This window comes from Apteryx rowi, unplaced genomic scaffold, assembly GCF_003343035.1.
Source record: "Apteryx rowi isolate R43461 unplaced genomic scaffold, aptRow1 scaffold_671, whole genome shotgun sequence".
NCBI lineage: Eukaryota > Metazoa > Chordata > Aves > Apterygiformes > Apterygidae > Apteryx > Apteryx rowi.
Genome location: NW_020450951.1, coordinates 120,898 through 142,091, shown reverse-complemented (window position 1 = coordinate 142,091; position 21,194 = coordinate 120,898). Strand labels below are relative to the sequence as shown.

The window sequence follows — 21,194 nt, the reverse complement described above, 5'->3', positions numbered from 1 at the left end:
TCTCGGTCTTTTTCTCATCTTATTGCACGAATACTTAAGGCTTCACATCTTGACAGGTGTATTCGTGGCTGAAAAGGTCTTTTTTATTACTGATTGATGTCTAAATGTATTTCAGAGAACTGTCATCCAAAGAACAAAGAATGATGATTTTATTTCAAAATAGCCGTAGTCCTTAAGGACTAATCTAGCCATAGAATACCACATTTTAGATAATGAAAGTGAGTATTGAATAAATGTAGAATCCACATATATTGGAAGTTAAAAACATCAACCACTAGATGTCATCATTTCAGAGATCAAGGAAATGGAAGAACATTTCTGACCTTAAGTAAATTATAAGTTTAGGGGGTAGAGAATGAAATATTGAGGTACTTCCTCAAGCTGAGTGCTTCTAAAGTCAATGTATTTTTACCTAAGTAAAAGCTCAGTAAGGATACCATCACTGAGCACATATTGCGTATGAGTAACTGTGAGAGAGGCATCACAAGAAATGGGTAAGCGTAGTGTTGAGAAGAAAGGATCCAATAACAATTTTTAAAAAGCAAATGGCATTATTTTGGGGTAGACTGAAGGAGAAATTATCTAATTGCTACAGAGGTGTTCTGTTGTTATTGAAATGCAGTGAGGAGCACTAAAATCTTAAAATAATTATTAAAATAATGTTTTCTGAATACAGCCTAATAGTGAGTATATTTATTTTGTTCCAGTTCATATATTCAACACTATCTAATGATGCTGGTATTATAAATCATTCATGTTTGTAGTTAGGATTGAGCTAAATGGTTTTTTTAATAGGGTAAGTTCAGAAATATTGATAAGTGTTTAGATTTACTGAGATAAAATGCCTAATATTGGTTAAATAGGAACATCTTTTCCTGTTTGGTGGTTTTAAAGACCCAGAAAACTGCCCTTGACAAATATTTGAGATTCTTCAGTGTACGAACATGCCCCATGTTGACAGAGACCATAATTTCCAGTTGCATAGTCCATGAAGACTGTTGCAAGCCATTTGAAGATAAAGCAGTTGTAGCATTGTGTAAATATATGTTGATTTGTTTCCTACAGGATTGAAGAGGGAGTGGTAGAAAGGAGGTGTAATGCCACTTTTGTTTCCTTGTTTTGGTTTTGCAGTGGATACTGCTTAACTAAAACAGAAGATTGGGTACATTATTGTTTCAGGATTCTGTATGCAGCTTGAAGCAGAAGTTTCCCATTCTAACTATACCTTTGGTTAAAACAAAACTGTAGAAATTAAATGTGAAAATTCAGTCTCCTAGTAGAATGCCTAACTGAATTTTATGTTGATATTTAAAGGTGAAAAAAATTGATCCAAGCCTATATGAAAAATTTAAAAGCCATTATTTTGGAGATGAAATTCTGCACCGCCTAGATCTTTGCTCCATGCTGAAAAAAAAGCAGCCTAATGGGTACTACTACTGTGAGTCCTGTGTCATTCTTGGTAAGCACATCTTCATTTTCCTTTTGTATCAATTGCATCTGTAAGTTAAATGCCTGAAAAGCTATTCTTTCTGGAGTGTATGTTAGGCAATTGTTGTAATAATACCCTTTGAGTCTGACATGTCTGTCCTTCAGTCTTGGGGACTCCTGGCACAGTGTGTAGCACTTCTTGCTGATAGCTAAAGCTTATGCTCAGCTCTCCGTCCCCAGCATGAAGTTCTGCTTCCCATCCTAAAATGAGTGTTTAAGATAAGTGAGATGTATCACCCTCTGGAGCTGCATGTCTCCCTCTGTTTACTATAAAGACAGTCTGTGTAACTAAGTTAGATTAGACACACTAATTATAGATGATACAACAGATTTCATAGGAACTGTTCAGAATATCATCGAGATTTTAAATGTTGTATAGATACCTTACCCAGATTATTACAATCTTAGAAATTACAGTTGTGGCCTCCTGCTTCATCTGAACAGAAGCTTCAGATTTCCGTGATTAGTATTCTAGGGTTGTCTTCTTATTTCTGCGACAAGTCATATATGTATCGATCTTCAGGTGGTATCCATGAAAGTTCTGTGCATTAAGAGACTGTGGGCTGATGGCCCCTCTGTGATGGTTAGTTCCCACTAGCTGATAATGGAGCCTGGGATTGCTATTAGTCATATTAAGAACAGGGAGACTTCAACATGGGTTTAAACACTCTGAGTGGAATAAATAGAGAATACTCAGGATTTTTTAAAGATGCAAATACCCCTTTAAACTTAGGAATTTATTGTGTGATATACTAGGAATATCTTTAAAGATACCATTCCTGCACCTGGAGAACTTTAAAATTAAGAAATCAGATGACGTGGGAAGGTGGGCAAGTAGTAATACAGCAAAATACAAAGATTTTCACATGCATTGCTTTTTTACCTGTCATAATTAGGCTGATTCTTTATGTGTGTCATGGTAGAGGTGGATCTCAGAGGGCAGGCTTATAGCAGGGAAGAGATAATGGCCTTATGAATTCAGTCTGTATAGTTTCTTCTTTGTACTCGTGCAGCTTGACTTTTATGTGAAAATTTGCTGCAGTCACATCAAAGGTTAAATGTAGTGATGCTGGAACACATGGCATTCTAACATTCATACCCAAAGTCCATGTGAAGGCTTTATGTCTGTTTTCTTTAGAAATAAGAATTTAGAATAGAGCAAAACTCTATTTGACAAGTTGTCAGCAATAGTTCCACCTCTACAAGAATATGGACAGTCTTAATAGATATAACTTTGACCTGCTTAAGAAAAACCAGAACATCTGTTTTTGTATGAATGCTCCAACAATAGGAAAGAAGTATAAACAATCTTTTACAGGGAACCTCAGCAGTAAGATGCTTACCTAAAGACTATGACAAATTTGTTCTCATATATCTTGCAACTTTTTCTAGATTTCTGGTAATGAGCAGAACTTTTTTTAACACAAAAGTCAAAAAGTTGAGCATTTCAACAAGCAAATCATTCAGTGGAACTATCCTTTCCCACTCCAAAGCATAGTAGTCTTATTAGTGAAAATATTCACAACCAAGGAATGATCATATCCTTAGAAGGAAAGGACAAACCATGCAGTGTTGGAGATATCTTCTAAGACCACTGGTTCCGTCAACTATCTGGATAGAAACATCTTCACTGCAATCTCTCCTGTTTAGACAGCTTAAAGGAAAATCATATTTGCTTCCGTAAGGGCTAAGAAATCTGAAAAAGATGAAAACTTCTATTTGTTACAAAGGTTCTTTGTCCATCTCCAAATTATGCAAAACCTTTAAAGGTATGATGAACATAAATATGGGCAACTTCTTCCAATCTGAGCACCTCATTTGAACATATTCTTCCAGTCCAGCCAATTCTGATGGAAAGACTGAACTTTCTAAGGCTTGTTAATTGACAGAAATACATGTGAATAATGCTTTTTTTCCTAAGCAAATATTGTTTTTGCATCATCATAAAAGCTATATTTTGCTAATTTACCTCTTCTGCTGTCTTTTGGCCACTCTTCAAGATCTTATTTTTTTCCTTTTTTATGCTCTGTCTGGGGACTCCTAAGACTCTGTTTAAGGCTTTGGTGATGACTTGCTTTGTGCCTTGTAGTAACTTCTTTCCCTATATATTTCATCTACAGCATAGGAGGTGGAAATGCTTTTGGTCTTGAGGGACTGTTTTGAAGATTTATTATTCAATATCTATACAATGCTTTAAACATGTCAGGCACTTTGCAAATGCTAAATATTTTTTCTGGTTAATGTTTTTGCTGGCACTCAGGTTCACCTTTATTTACATTATGTAGACTGTTACAAAACAAATAGAAAACATTGCCTGCAGTAGAGGAGAAAAAATGTGTAGGATGTCTATACTTGAATTAGTGACAACAATATTGCAGAATGCAGATCAGTCAAAATCAAAGCAAAATATATTTATACATATCTCTGTGTGTGTATGTGTGTGTATCATATTTATTACTTTGTTGTTTATGTCTCAGTCTTCATATATATAATTATGTATGTATTTCTGGGTGTGTATACATATATATAGATAAAAGAAGGAAATGTAAATTTTCTGTATAATATCTTATGCACATGCTTGTACATTCAAATATGTATTTATAAGCATCCAAATGCTTAGAGAAAGGGAAATTACAAAATTATTTAACATAGTATGAAATTTTTCATTGGGATGAAATTGAGGCTCCACTATTTACAAATATATTTCAAAATATTTTAGAATGTGTGTCTGATTAAGTAATTCGATAAATAACGCATTTCAAATAAAAGCTGTTTAGCAGTATATTTGGTAGACATTGACAATGTTTTTTTCTAAACATTTGTTTAAATCTCTGTTCTTCTTGAACTTGTCTTATTACTGACATCTCAGAATGCTAAAATGAGACAGTCAGTCTTTCAGCTGTCTTTTGAAGATGAGTCCCATTAAATGATTTATAACAGCAGTCAATCAACTGGTATTCATAGCAAGAGTCAGATGCTTGTTTGGCTTTAAATCAGTCATGGGGTGACAACGCCTAAAGAATGTATGGAAAGTGTCATTTTCACAACCTGCAACAGAGTTCTTCCTGAATTATTTTTGTGTAAGTACTGTATCTGGCTTTCTGTGGCCATAATATTTGACTAGATGTTCTTCACAAATACTGCATTAAGAAAGTGTAATATTATTACCCTCCCCTGCTCCTTCTCATAGGGGCTATATGAGCATAGATGGAGTATGCAAAAATGTATACATTTTACTTTTCCTGGTTTTGTGCACATTAATGTATTTGTCTAAGGCCAATAGGAGAGGGAAAACAGGGGTATTGAAACAGAGTTTAAATGTCTTTCTCTTCAGAGAAGGAATAACTATTTTAATGAATTTCTAAAAACTCATTATATTTTAAAATGTTTTGAATAGGGGCTTTTATTAACTACATATATATTGCGAGGATGTTAAATTAACCACAGGAGGGAGCTAGTGGAGTTCTATTAATACATCAGAAATAGTGAAATTTGTGAATTAACTTAATACAGACAAAGCACTGTATCTAACTCTAGTTCTTTCTATTTCTACATGTACTCAGAAAAGTTCTCTTTTCTCCTAAAAGTTTTCAGAAAATACAAAAATGGTATTTGCTTTTTGTTACCTAGAGTTTGGGCCAGACTTCAGGGCCAGACATGTAATAAGATAGAAAGGTCTAAGAAGGGAATACATCTAATACTAAAAGAGAAACAGAAATCTGAACGCAATGAAGAGTTGCATACTGCCATTGCTATTAAAAGCTACAACACTTATCAGCTTGGTTGCTAGTCATTTTAAAAACATGTTTAAAAATACAGAAGGCATAAAAACTTGATCTGGATAAGGGCAGAGGTGAAACATGTGCTGAGCTGCAACAAAATGTGCAACAGGTAAACAGGCTTTGACAATAGATTACAGAGAAACATCCACTATCTTTGGCAGAGCCTGCGGACATCTACACCAGCATCTGCACACCAGCTCCGCAGGGTGTGTATTCAGGAGCAAAAATTTGATGCGGTGGTGACAATGGGGTTGAGCCTTCATCCCCCGGTCAGAGATCAGGTTGTTCTTTAAAACAAGCCAAACAGCAGGCCAACAAAGTGTCCTTCTTCAGACAGGCAGCTCATGGCTGCTAGTGTATGTCACCTCAAATCCCGAAGAAGAAGAGCGAACCCTGGAATGAGTTCTCAATATATATTCCTTTACCTGAATGTCAGATCAGTTCTTTATATCACAGTGAAGACGTTCAATATGAAAACTGCCCATCCAAAGAAGCATTATATAAATCTTCTTGGTTAGGTATGCCTTTAGCATTAAGTATCCCACTTAAATATCCTCAGGATCCATGCATTAAAATTTTTGTAGACTTCTGTTTTAAAGAAAATATGTTTACACTAATGTAATGTATTATGAATTACACACACATGAAAGAAAACTATCACATGCCAAGCTGCATTCAGCTTTTAAACTGTGATAAGCTTTTCCTGTGTGACTAGTAAGGAAAAAGTTATGTATCAGGTTTCCTATGTGCTATCTCTGAGGCAGCAAAACTTCCACAGAAGTCAATTCCTTAGTGGAAATCACCCAGCAGCCAACTCTTTCTTGCTGCACAGCCAGAACTGACGTATCTGGAATGCGTGTCATGTTGGAGGTTGAAGTGCTATTATAATTTCCCCTTAACCCTTGCAATCTAGCAGTAGAAATCTTAAAATTGAAATGTCAGACTGCAGGCATCTAATTTATCTGGAAAAAAAAGTATAAGAATATGGTTAAAGGCTGCTCAAATAATTCTTCAAACAGATCCCTTTTTAAGTAACAACATTTGGTGGGTCAGGTTACATTTCGGTTGGACTGTGTACAAGTTAGGTGTTTAGTCTGACCTTGTCATCTAGGCACCTTCCAAAGTCTCTCTGAAATGGGAGAGAAAGACACCTACAGAGTGTGATTCATTCCATCCTAAAATGTGTCTAAGATAGGCAAGATGTGAATTTAAGATACACAAGTTGAACAGTTCTCTTGAAATGCTTCTTTCCACTGATTAAAGAGGGAGCCTAGTCAGCTAGCTTAGATGAGAGTCCTAACTTTTAGATGAGTAGAATTAAGTAATCCTGTCTGTTCTCTCTATTGACTTCATCATTTAAACAATTAAAGAAAAAGAAATAATGAAAACCCCCAGATATCCACTAAGCAATAACTTGGATCCCTAAAGTGAGAGTGAAGTACACCAGGGATTTCAATGGAAGGAGTAGGTGTACTTTCCAGGCAATTGCAGTTGCCAGCTACTAATTTCATAAGAGACAAAACATCTGTTGTAAACTGACTGGTGATTACATTTGTTAAACATTTTTCACTAGTAAATTTCTACAACTAAATTAAGAGTAAAGTATTGCTTTTACCAGGTGCACAATGCAATAGTAGATTTTGTTTGATAAAGCTTATTAATTTTTTAAATATATATTTGGATTTGCTGCATGTTAAGTCTCATGATCCTAGAAATCTTACTATCCATTAGGGTTTTCTATATTTGAATGACAAAATTTATATTCTCCATTAGGTTCTAAAAATGATTTTAAAATCTTTCAAGGTAGACTTGATAGTATATCAAAATATATTAAGTTTGTTAGTTTGTCATACCAGTTTTTGAAATTTACTAAGTCAAAACAGATTTCTGAGAGCAAAATTATTGCTTTACATTCTTATAAGTAGATTTGAAGGAGAGAATATCCCTCTGAAGTGAAAAGGAAGCATACTGATGACATACTAAATTCATGTGAATCTTGTTGTGAGTTAATCATTTGACTGGAAGAGGATTTCTTTTGATCTGCGTTAACACTTTTGTACTGCTGGAAATTAATACTAAAGTTTCTGTACTTGCTCTTCCTTCTTTTTATGGTTGTCTTTATTCATCATATCAGTTACGGCCTTCTGGCAGGGGAAGGTGCTCCTTCAGGTAGGAAGACACTGTTCAGGAATTAAAATTAGTTGGTCAAAAACATTATCTTAATTTTGACTTTAAAGACAATATGTTGTCAGTTTGTATCTTGGAGCATAGGCAAAGGGTGCCAGAAAGCTGCTCTGATTTATTATACTTGTAGAAGTGTAAGTCTCATGTAGAATATGCTACAGTTTAGATTCTCAACTAAATGAGAAAAGGATTCATTGTATTTGCAAGCTTCACATTTCTGAGGGAGAACAATAACCTTATGAACAGAACACATTACAAACGAAATACGTTCTTTGAGATTGCTGCTGTTTAGCTATTTGAATTGTTTAACTAACTTTTTTAATAACYTTGAGTTATGATTTACTGGTACAGTTTGTGCTTTCACATTACATTTTACAATGTTAGCCATGCAGGGGCTCAGCACCCATGTCTCAAACAGAGAACAGGATGCTCCTGGTGCTACCTGATATAAGAGCTCTCTAGACTGAGGATAAACTTCTCAGCAATAGATTTTGGAGATACCCACCAAGAGGAAAGGAAGTTCAGAAGAAAAGACTTACCTGTATCTGAAATAGAAAATGGACATGATAATGTCACTTCCTGAACTCAAAATCATACTGAGCAAAAATAGAAGACTGAAAAGAATTGGAAAGCAATCGATAGTTGGATAGATTGTTGACATCCATTAGTTTGATCTTTTAAAAACCGCTTACAGTGTCAAGCAAAAAGTACAGTAATATCTCACCTTTATCATCAAGGAAGAAAAGGGTTCAAATGCAATCTGCAATATGAACTCTAGCTTCTACCTTCTCCACTCTATTAGATTGTGAATAACTGCTCTCTACCCAACACAAATGGGCTCTTCAGCCACCTTTATACTTCTTGTTTATTTTTCCTTTTCAATACTGTAGATCTCATAGTCTTGTATCTTTTATTTCTGCATCGTTATACATAGTGGCTCCATCTATAATCTTTGTTGTTGAGTTTCTTGCATACTTATGACACTTTTCTTAAATTTTAGTTAATAATATGGCAGTTGTGCTTCTTTTGGATAAAAATCTCTTAGGCAGCTTCCTAGGGACTGTTCCTTCACATTTGAATTTAGTAATACAGTCATTGTTTGTGATGAGTTTGTTGGCAGCTGCTGCAATTTTGTGCATGCAATATGCTAAAGAACTCTTTGTGTCTACACAAAACCAACAGGTATTATGTACTGATCAATAAAGTCTTTCCCTAAAGTGCTGTTTCTTTGCAGTCATGCAGTAAAATACTGAGTTATAAAAATGATTTCTTTAAACATGGCAGGGAAACATACTCTTTTTAGTTAATAATCTAGAAGCCAGCTGTTTAAGAACAGTGAATAGAAAGTGGTGATCCAGTGGGTTCTTAGACACAAATATTTTCCATTCGCTGTTGAGAACAGAGTGGTCTCTTACTCATTCCTTTTCACTAGTCTTACATTAAAACTTGCTGGATGTTCTCTTTAGCTCTAGTGACATATATCACCTTATATCACTACATTGGACAGCTTATTGTGTATTTGATAATTTTCTACTATTAAAACATTAACCATTATTATAACAATTTTCATAACGGTATAGCATTTTTATATTAACTTTGTAATATCAGTTATAACTTAAGAGAATTGATAAATTCTGTGTATGGATAAGGAGGAGAACAAGTTGACTGAGATGAAAATAGCCAGTGTAAATATGACTTGAAAGTGGAAATTTTCATTTCAGAATAATATGTCATTGTTTTGAGGGTAACTTCTAATTTTCCTGATTTTGAGTTTTAATGTTGGCAAATGTATAAGAAACTTGTCATTAGAAAGTGATAGAGAGCTTTAAAGAGAAGAGCATGATGTTTAGTATTCAATCATGCTATTCCTAATACTGTGAGTATAATTGTCTCATTATGTTACGTATTACTTGCTTTATTGTACAGAATAGTTTTTGCAATTTTCTTCTAAATATATCATATTTTAATTCTAAGGCTATTTGAAGGCTAAATAGTGATACTTGTCCTGTTACATTTCAACAAAAGGAATTTTGAAGCAGTTTTCATGCCAGACCCGTTATCAATAGTTGAAAGTGAGTGAAAATAAGATTTTCCACAAATTACTTTCAGAAATATGTACAGGCAATGGCATAAGATCAATGAAGGAAATCTGACAGAAAAGCACAAAAGCACATTTCAAGTCAGTAAGAATATGATTCATGACTGAAAATTTAGTTCAGTAAATCAACCGGAACTGATTTTTCACAATAAAGGGTAGTATGTTGTAAAACACAATTTAATAACATCCGGCAGCTTTTTTTCAGTCTTCTGCTTTAAAGGCTTCTTTCTTCAAGCAGACCTTGGTTTCCAAACAACTAATTTGTTCCTAAATTTCATATGTTAAAAATATATTCAAAACGCATAATACATTAATTTCAAGATATGTTAATTGCAAAAAACAAACAGACTGCCTAAATGGTGAGAAGTAAATTAAGTATTTAATATTATTTTATTGAATTGATCAGTTGAAGATAATTATTTTTTTATTCTTAAAATTGACCTGGCTAGTATGCTGCTCTTGTTGATCTATTTTATTTTATATTCTTAATATCAAAAGGATGCTATGTTTGATTTACCATAATTTAATTAAGTTCCTCTGCAATTCCTCTGAGAAGGGTTTTTCACTAGTTCAAAGGACATTGAGTGAAAGCAAAGACATAGTATTCTGTTGTTAAAATGTCAGTATTTTTCAGTTGTTGATGGTTTGCGTAGATCTCAAGCTTATACAGTGTGTTGCATGATTACGCAGAGAGATTTCTACTATGCTTGCTGTCTAATCCCTATGAGATATTCTAAAATAAGACATGACTGCACAGATCAGTACTTCAGGAATAATACAAACACTGACATAAAAATTTAGTTGTTGAAGAAAAGTGCTTTGGTTTGCTTAATACCGTGGCTTACATTTTATCTCTTCAAACAATACTTAGCAATGAACAGGAACAGACAACAATTTCATTTCTACCACTTTTCTTATTTCAGACTGTATGTAAAATATTTTTTGAAGCTTTTAATATTTATAAAAATAGCTCCTTTTCAATGGAGACGATTTCAAGTTAAAATACAACAGTGATAAAGAAACATTATTAATATGGTATACAGTGTCAATTTTTATTTCCTACAAAGTAGCTACGCACTGTTTCTTAAGGAAGCAGTAGACTATAATAGCATTTCCCAAAGGAAGATTACAGCAATCACTAGCTAAAATGTACCATTACTGTCTTGAAGTAGTCTGCTCAGTTACCTGAAGTTTTAATCTGTTCTCAAACAGACCAGAAAGGGCCATCACAGAACCTGCTGAAAYATAGAACATAATCTCCTATTTTTGTTTCAAACACTTTAGGTACAAATTAATATTAAGATTTAATGATGGGAGTGAAATCTGAGRCACCTCTGTTTGCAGGACAGTTTTACAGATTTGTGGGATATGAATGTTTGGAGGGTGTGAGTCAGGTAGTATACAGAACTTTCTGGGAAGGTGCAACATACATTTTATGAACATGTTGCTTTCTTTGTATAGAACTGTTTCAAAGTGATGGTGTTTCTTCTTAGTCAGTTAAGCAGTCTGAGCCTGCATGTGTGTCCTTATTGATCAGCTGTGAACAGTCTGACTTTGGGCTTTCTGCCCCTGCCCCACAGCTTGAAAACTTACCAGAGGACTAGTCCTAGAGGACTTCCACTATGCATAGAATGGTGACAAACCTTGAAAAAAAACTAAGTTTAAAGCTAATAATGAATGGCTGAACAATGTATAAGAAATCACTTTTACACTGCCTTTCATGCTTTGTGAACATTCCTCATCTGTTCCATTGCAAGATTAAATGTGTTAACCACCCGTGACATAAGCTATCTGATTTTGCATTAGTGCTTGCTTTTCCTGTGGAACAGACAAGCAGGACTCAGGATCAGGTACAGAAGACAATGCTTAAAGAAGTTGTGCTTCCTGCTTCTCCAGTGTTGGTTGTTGTCTCTAAATGGATGCTACAGTGTTTAAGTAGGTACTAATTTGTACACAAGCATCAGTGGGTCAGGAGACTTACGTGGCCAAAGCTGTGGTTTCAGGCCCAGGTCAAACATGTATGCATACTCATACTTATTAGACATACTTACAGACACCTAACATCCGACTTCCAGTTTTATAAGTTTCTAATCATGTCTACACAGTATTTTGCGAGTCAGTGTGAATTCACTCCACTTGCACTCTGAGCAGATCATCTGGGTGAACATGGTTGGCACAGTGCTGAGTTTAACATGACTGCTTGACTTGTCACCATGAGTTCACACAGATTTGGATCAGCTACAAGTGTGGGAGGAACTTGTCCTCTTGTCCTCTGTAGACTTTATGGATTTACATTAGGTGAATAGCTTGATTTCTGAAGTGCTGAGGCACTACAGTTGACCCTTGGCATATACTTTTAAAAACCTGTGCTGTAACTTCTTGTTTTGCAAAGAGCAGATTTGTCTTACAGGATTCTGAGTAGCCATCCTCAACCTACAGATTATAGCAGGAGGATGATTTCTGGCTCAAGACTATTTAAAAAGCATTTTAACTTTGAAATAATTTATTTAGGGAAACAGTGAAAATGGCACAATTGCATTTTAATATCTAGCCACTGTTTCCATAGCCTGTTTATGATTTTTTAAAATGTTTAAGTTGTTTTGAATCAGAAACCCTAGATACTGAACTTTATTGCTCTAATCAAGAGAACAAACATAAGGCTTGTTTACACGTAACACTGTTCCTGATTAACTACACTTGGAAAGTGGGTCAAGCTGAACAGGAATAAAGCACTCTTATTCCAAAATAGCAGTGTCCACATATGGAATTATTCAGAAACAGCTCTTGGTACTTTAAATTCCCAGCCAGTGTTAATCTGTCCTGTCTTCCAAATGCAGGCAAGTCTGATACTTTTCCTTCTCCTTTACTATCTATCCTATTGTAAACACAAAACACATTGCATGTTAAAATTTTTCATCAGTTAATGAGGACTTTCTACAACCCCTGACAAAAGAGGAGATTTATTGGTGTATCTTTAATATTACATGTTATTTTTAATACAGTACTAAGTTGTATTGGATCAATATAGATGTGTTATTTTCAAGATGGAACCTTTGCTTCTGTATAGATTTTTTTTGTCAAAAGGTACATAAGCATTCTCTAGTGAAAAAATACACTAGGAAGAGTTAATATAAAATAAAAGAGCAAAGGAAAATTACAGATTGTCAAGATACAAGCGTACAAGCACATGAAAGAAAGGGAAAGCAATCATATTATTTTACATGGCAAATACAGCTATTTGTCATGGATCCCCTCTTTTAGAAGTATATAATGAACTCCTTGTGATCTTTATTATTGGTAAATTCTGTTTTCTATATATTGTAATTTCCTTTTCTGACATATTATCCAAGATGTATACATGCTAATCTCCAAATCTCTCAATTACCATCCGTAATCTGGTTTAGTTATTACCTCAGTCATCTACATCATCCTATTCAGTCATGCAGTTATCTGTGTCAGAGCTTCTCGTGTATTTTTTCTTTTGAGAAATATACAGAATATCTGTGTATTCTTCCTTTGTGAATAATCTTTGTTCGTGATTCATTACCTGGACTGGTTTGGATGTACTGCATGCATATTTATGGTCTCAGGCATGGTTCTCCTTAATTATGAAGAATATAAAGGCATACTGGTTTTTCCACATGGAGTTTCAAATACTATCGTACAATTCTTTCTATATAGGTATAACAAACATATATTTCAAAGTAAACTAAATTCCATAGTTTGAAATACAGATTTGTAAATCCTAATGCCTTAGTTATTTTTAAACTATTGTAAATAATTTCCTGGTAAAGAGCCATCTAAATTTTACTTCTGCAATGTATTATTGGGCTTTTTAAGGATACATTGCTTATATTACCAATTTTCACAATGACGCTACAATTATTCAAGTTGCTTGTGAGGAGCAAGGGCTAAAAGTTTTTTTTAAAAGTAATTATTCTGATTGTTCATGTGCCCTTTCAATTTTAAGCTCTCCAATCACATTCAGTCCTTTTCTTCACGTCTTTCTCAGTTTGGGACTTTGGGTGGTACAGGGCCAGTGGTGGTGAGGCTTACTTAGTGAAATTCTAAGGAAAAGAAAATTATGTTGGGAGAATACTCTATAGTAGGGTAGAGCAGTAGTAGGAGAGTGGAGTAGTGGAGTACATAATATTTTGCAGCTCTCAGATGCTTGGAATTAATGAACTCCATACAGTTATGACTTCATCTTTTGTAGCTGTAGCTTTTCTGAGTGTTGCTTTTTTATTTGACCACTTTTTTAATAATAATTTATTTCATGTCATGGAAAAATGGAAGAAATCTGTAAGGATTTGCATTCTGTCCCATGCATACATTTTTTCAATGTAAATTTACATTCAGGCAGACAAATTGAAATGTAACAGTTCATCAGTGCAATTAGATTAATAATTTTATGCCATTAATGCAATTATAATAAGAATACTATATGTAGACCTTAATGATGACTCTCTCTGAAGAGCTATTCTTGAAACAGATTATAAGTCCTGATCCACAGTCCTTTGTGCCACAAAATATAGCCAATGGACAGAATCTGTGTTATCTACCTGACTAAAAAGTGCATTTGATAGGTGTATTATGCTGACAAGCCCTGTTGTTCTGTATTAAAGCAGGGGTCTGTTATCTGTATTGACTACAGTCAAATAAAGGCATTTGTGAATCTTGTAGGCATTTGCCTCCAGATGAGCTGCCTCCATTTCCAACTGAGTGCACAGAAAGCATCCAGTATCTCGGAGGGATGAGCCAAGAAATTGCAGCCTGAGCTGGGTGCTGCAYAGAAACAGGACTGTGTCAACACCTCTCTCTCTTGCTCTAAATCTTGAATTAGTTATCTCCACCTTACTGGGTTCCATAGCCCAGTATCCTCTCCTGATGATACACAGGTACCTAAAGCAGGTTTCACTTTTCTTATTTTAAAGAATATGTGAGTTTTATTCTGTTTTTGGGTGCAGACACATCAGTCCTGTCTAACTGCTGTTTGGTGCTCAAGTCTTTTAGTTGTATACATTAGAGACAAATTACCAGTAGATAGGGTTGATGTATTATATATGTGTATGTATGTGTATGTGTGTGGTGTACATGCATGCACGTGCATGTCTGTATAGTCCAACTCCTGACAGTAGCTTCACAGTTAGGCAGTCCAAAAGGCCTCTTTTATACAGCTCTTTTCTTGCCGGAAACTTGATAATCAGTTTAGCCACAGAAGTGGGCGTTGTTAGCATGACGAGATTAAGGAAAAAACAAACCAGAAATGCACTGAATCAATGCATTTTTGGACAGACTTTGATTATGGGACTTTTACGGTACATTGACATATATCAAAGCTGCTTTCTGCCATTTGCACAGTACAGATTCCCCACTGTAGGCTTTGGACTGAATACAGCCCAGATGTTCTTTTTCACATGTATTGTTAGCACATGATCCATTAAAATGTTCCTTTTCTTGGAAACAGGAGGGTCTCATTATACACTGACGTGTTTATTAATATCCATTTAAAGGAGCATCTTTTTTGTTTATTGCATGTTGTTATTATCTTTCATATGTGAGCCTATTTTTCAAGCTATGGTTTCTTTTGCATTCTTATATAAAAGGTTCATTAGCACATAAATGAAAAGTTCATGTTTAACATTATGATTAGAATAACAAACATAAATCCTATTTTATCAATTAGTATAAAACAGCAGTTTAGAAATAAGAGAAGATACCAAAGATGGAACCGGTGATTTCTGCTATCTCCAGAGCATATTTATTTTTGCTAAGGGTGAAAACAAATTTCTTTCCCTTCTCTAGGAGGGAAACACAGTTGTAGTTTGTACAGTACACAGAAATTTTATGCAAATCCAGAACAAACAAAAGGAACCATTTTACTTTTTTTAAGGCCTGTTTATACACAACTACACTTTGTAAAGAAATACTTTTCAACATATTGAGGAAGGGAGAAAGACATTATTATTTCACTTAGTAGGTATTGTATCCTCTTCTTGTTCTGACAGCCACAGCAGAATCACAATCGCTTATTTTGAGCTTTATAAATATCATTATGTCCTTGGAGTAGAGAAATATGCCCACTCTGTTGCTTATGTTGTTTAGATAGGCATCTTAGTCAGAGCTCCCAGTTCTTTGATTACTTTTTAAGAATGAAAATATTTTTCACAAAATTGTGCAATTTTAGTACAAATAGAATAGATGTTCAAATATGAAACTGAAATTCTAGAATTCACTGCCTTCACAGCTGTAAATCTTAAAAACAGAGATTCACGAATAATAAGCATGATTCTAGATCAAGTTACAAGGAAGTTTTATAGGTGTAGTGTTGGGTTTTTTGAGAACCTTCTAGTAAATTATTCAAAGCTGTAGGCTCAGTTTGTCTCATAGAATTCTTATGCCTGCCTCGGACTTGGATCATGCATTTTCTGTGTTACCAGCATTATAGTAAGTAGATATCACTTTTGCATTTTTTTAGAGCTGTGATAGAAAAATATTAATGCTCAAGGTCTGCTTTGCTTGTTCTTACTTTACATCTTATTTTCTCTATTTATATGTAACRTTCAGATTAATTGTTGTCAATACTCTTACATAATCACTACAAAATAACTCATTTGAATGTATGTAAAAATGTATGTATTTTAATTTTAAATCTGTAAGTATATTCTGTTAAGGCTCTTAGGTAAGTATTATAAATAGCTTTACATTATTTTAATAAAGTCTTATGTCATCTCCAGTTGGAGACTAGTGGAAAATAGAAAACAAAGCAGAACTATTTAAGAAATATTAAAATTAGGAGGATGATCTTTAGCAAAGGAATGGCTGGGTTCCAGCATAAGTTACTGGTAGCATTTGGGAAGGACATAATTTTTGTGTTACTTCATTTTTCTGAAAGGAATGGATGAAGTGAATAACTGAAAAAAGAGTCTGCGTATGACTAACCAAAAGGAGTTCAGTTCACAGTCATCTGAGGAAAAATCAAACTGGGGATATTCCACTAGATATTCTTTGTGGAATTAACTCATGCGGGTTGTCCATCTAAAGAGAGTGGAACTTCTCCTATGGGAAGGTGAAAAAAAATGTGACTATATACCTGAGAATTGGAAATATTTTTCCTTGCTAGTAATTCTAGCACTCATAAATTGGTTGTGTTTGTGCATTCTACAAGGAAAAAACAAACAAACTGGGACACAGACACTTGATATGTTTCGTTCCATGTAGATCATGATAAATTTTAGCAGTTTTTTTGGAAAACAGTATTAACTAGGTTAAATAATTGTTTTAAGTAAATTAGGCTATCAAAAGCAAAAAGAAATGATCACGGTAAATAAAATTTGGGGAGGTTTTTTTTGTATTTCCTATAATAGTGGCTGTTGGTACTGTTAAAAGTAAAAGCCAGCTGGCATTCCCACTTCTGAAAGTGTTCTGATTCCTTTGCATTCAGAATGAGTTTTGAGCTTTGGTCTCAAGGAAACCTTAGAGCACAATATCCTAAGAAATGAATCACTGTCACTGCCTGCCATGTTCTTTTAGTAGAGACTATCTGGCACATCTCTTAATGCTAATGAATCCAATAAATAGCACAGGCAGCTGTGTCAGAATAAATGTCTCTGATATTAAACTACTTGTACTGCTAGAAAATAGTAGAAATTCTTTAATATTTGGAAGTAGAATACTGTACATTATAGGGAGAAAAGAACATCTGCTGGTATTAGGAGAATGAATGAGTCCAAGAATTATAATTACAGATAACCAGGAAGATATTGAAAATGTGCTTCCTTATAGATATGTTAAAGGAAGGGAAAACTATCTTGCACTAGTTTAGGAAACTAAGAATCATAAACTCTAATTCAAGCCCTGTGGGAGTTTGAATTACATGTACTGTCTCTGTACAGTAAATGTTTCAGCAGTTTTGGGCAAGTCCTTTATCTTTGTGCCTCATTTGTTCATCCTTAAAATGAGTGACCTAATTTTACTTCAGAGATAATATGAATTTATTAATGAATATGAGGTACCTGAGTTATACAGGCTAAAAGTATTGACTATGTTTCTTAAAATCATTTATCTGGGACTAAGTTTTATCCCAAATAGCACCTCTATTTTTTCTGTTCACAAGCTATTGTAGTATCCCATCTTCATGACCACTGCTGTCTACGAGGCATGGAAGCAGCAACTCTTTTGCAACTGTGATGCTACTTGGAATTGTCAATTTTCTATGCTTATTGCATTACTTTTATTTAAGATTCAGTATATTTCTCTTAAAAGGCAAGATTTAAGGTGCTTCAGATGTTAAGCATTATATTTCTACTTGTAAAAACAGTACATAAATATAATTTATTGTTGGGTGGCAAAAAATCATTAGGAGTGGATAAGAACTATCCCAGTAAAAACTGACATAACAAATCATCCTGTTGTCACTTAGTCTTTCTTTGTCTACTTCCCTTATTTACGGAGGAAATTAATCTTCAAAATACTAGTAATGTTCCATTTTAAGTGGCAATAATCCTAAAATCAAAAAAAGGAGCGGTCTTTCCTGCAGGTGTGTAAAATTGACTAGATTATGGATGACATTTTTTGAAGTATATTAGCTGAGAAGAGATACTTATCCTTTTTTTCAACATTTATACCACTGTTCTAACTAAATTTTAACAACATTGTTCTGAAGTTATTTAAAAAAGCTCATCATGACACAGCTATGATTATAAATCTGGTGTACATGACAGCAGGATATAAAAATCTCTTCCTTTTGTAGAGTTTAATTTTTTATTCAGGAAGCAGTTTTTACAGCTGGTTGTAACATGGCCTTCTTAATGCAAACTGAAGCAGAGCTGGTTTTGTGAGTGCAGGTTTTGTGATACGTAGAAGTGAAAATTAGAATTCATAAATCTGGTTTGGATAATGGAGAAGGCTGATGAGTTACCATTGGACTTCCTCTTTAGTGGACAACAAAATACCACCTAACTGGGTTGATTTCTCGAAGAAAAAAAGTATAACATGCTGACTTTGGACCTTTATAAAGCGTAGATAGATTTAAGGTGATTTTTCTTAGCTGTCAGTTACTTTTCTGTATCCACTATGGCATTTCTTGGGCCATCTCTGCAACACCCGGTTGAAATGACAGGAGTGTAAGTACTTGAAACCTGTAGAATTCGGCTTGTGTCTGTCTTTGCAATGGAGCACTGTACCACAGAGGCATTCAAAATCCTTAAGTGCTTTTGAAAACAGCAAATTCTTTTCAAAGGGACATTTGGCTGTGAAAGAAAAGAACATACTGAAGGATGTATTCAAATCTACAGATTCCTTGAAAAGTCTGTGGTGCCTCTTCTGGAAATCTGTGAGGTGAACCCTTGTGTGTTAGATATTTCAAAGGAAAGGGAGTCAAAGGTTAATCCTTTTCTAACAAAGGGGCCTGCAAAATACATTTTTTTCTTTATAATCTGAACAAACAAATTGGCTAAGGTGTGTTCCTTCGTTAGCTGTCCAATTTACTAAAGCAGCTGACAGTGCACAGGCAGATTTCAGTGAACCATATTAAGGTGCAGCAGTCTAGCAAGTGCTATCGACTGACAGCATCAAAACTTTATTATATTAATTGTGGTTTTTTTAAAATGTATGTTTTACATGGATTCTTTTGCTAACTTCATGCTACCTTCCTTTATTCCTCCCATGAATCATTAAAAGCCTTTGATACAATATTAAAAACATAGTTGTAATCCATAGTAACTTACATTCATTTTTACTCTTTAAAGCTAGGTATTTATTTACACAGCACCAAATATCCCATTTTCATTTATACACAGGAATAAGAGAGCAGAAGACTGAAAAGTGGCCTGAAATGCTGGGTCTTTGTTCTCACCAGTAAGAAGGCAAAAATAACCTATTACTCCTGACTTCCAGAACTTAAAGGAGCCTAGGGCATCTGTCTATTCAACATTATTTTTTTCTTCAAACTGTAAAAATACACATTTAAGCAGCCTTCTTATGTTTTGAGTACCTCTTGGATAAATGAAAGTTTTACAGAAAAGACTACCTTAAATCTCAACTCCATCCTGACTTGCATTCTTATGAGCAGCTTTAACAAAGAGGAGAAAATGAGCTTTGTAATATTTTTGGAAAGTTAACAAATCTGGACTTTGGAGCTCCAAACATAGGAGATTGGGAAAAAGTTGCAATTCTGCCAAGTGTTGCAACAGGAGTGGAATGGGGGTTGTAATCAGGGCCTTTCCGTGCAACGATACACCGACTAAATTGTGGGCACATTCTCTGAGCCTGTTTATAAATGTGTTCCAAATCCCAGAAGATTTCTAATAGAGAACCTTAATGAATAGCAACACATCAGTGATAAAACACTGGCACTGTGAATGGACTGGTGAGGGTCAATGACATTAGCAAGAGTTTTAATATACGCAGAACTGTGGTACACTGTCAGTGTATTTCCCTGACTTTATCAACAAACTTTGAAGAGAAAGAATATACAGCAGTCACCATCTTTTATTTTTTTTTCTTTTTGAAAAGTTTATTCAGTTGTTCCAGTGGAAAATGCATTTCAATATTTTTTTAAAAGAATTGGTCTTCTAGGCTGTGCACAACAGTCACTGTTCCAGAAAGAATGTTTTAGCATTATGTGATCAATATTTTATGTACATTGGAAAAAGCATCTAATTGTGCCGTGTTTATATGGCATTTTATTTTAAATGTAAAAATTTGACATCTTTGAATGTAGAACAAGGGAAGGAAGTACAAGAAAAGACCTGTGACTTGTTTTTCTTGATAGCCAGGTTTTCCTGTTTGTTAAAATAAGCATTTAAAAATACTAAGTGTAATCAGGAAAGTAAAGAAAACTTTAGACAAAAATTGGAAATCTTCTTTAAAAAATGCAAGTAATATAGTGATATATTGTTGGAAATTAAGGTTTACCAATTTAGGTATTCGAACAGAATCTTGCCACTGATTTTCTTTCTCATTTTGTTTATAAGAAACAAATTCTCATTGTTTTACTATATAAAATAAGTTGAAAGTAAGGGAATATTTTTCTGTTCTCCTTATATCTTTTTTAGAAGCCTCACAGTCAGGTTAACTCTCAGTAAACTGTCACTGGACAGTGATAGCTGTCTCTAACCACTTACTCATCATTGAGAATCATTGAGAGTCTGCCAAGCTATGACTGTAACTCTTTTCAGTACTCATTGTCCGTAACTGTTCAATTCACCTTGGAAATTTTTAGAAGGAAGAAATACCATAGCTACCAATATTTTTGCCCTGAATTACATTGCACTGTATTGCACATGTGGCCTTTAATCATTTTTATAAATTTAAGATATTCAGTTTCTTTTTTTGCTTTAGAAGGGTTTTTTCCACAGTAAATAAAGTAACCTTCTGTTCCTCGTCTCCCTTTTCATACATTCCTTAGTCTTTTTCTTTTCCACAACAGCAGGAACTAGCTGAATACTTGAAAAAAAATGTCTTATACTAAAGGTTATCTTGCCACCTATTAGTTATTATTTAAAGATGCTGCATTATCAAGATATAAACATATAAACAGGAGAGCAAACTTTGTCCTCTTCAGGGACCTACTTGGAGGAATCCCATGGGTGAGGGCCCTGGAAGGAAGGAGTGTTCAAGAGAGTTGGTTAATATTCAAA

General features: G+C 34.4%; 1 protein-coding gene across 20 annotated transcripts in view; it reads left to right on the top strand.

Annotated features, from left to right (window-relative positions):
• Nucleotides 1–21,194, top strand: part of AKAP7 (A-kinase anchoring protein 7) — a 98,972-nt gene that overhangs the window by 43,222 nt on the left and 34,556 nt on the right. For 15 of the 20 annotated variants that reach the window (XR_003256644.1, XR_003256646.1, XR_003256645.1 and 12 more), the window contains one exon: nucleotides 1,315–1,459. Coding sequence is in view for 16 of the 20 variants with exons in the window: in XM_026085707.1 (XP_025941492.1) it covers nucleotides 1,315–1,459 (145 nt within the window). In the remaining 4 variants the exon portion in view is untranslated. The other 5 variants (XM_026085718.1, XM_026085719.1, XM_026085721.1 and 2 more) reach the window with 5 other exon arrangements.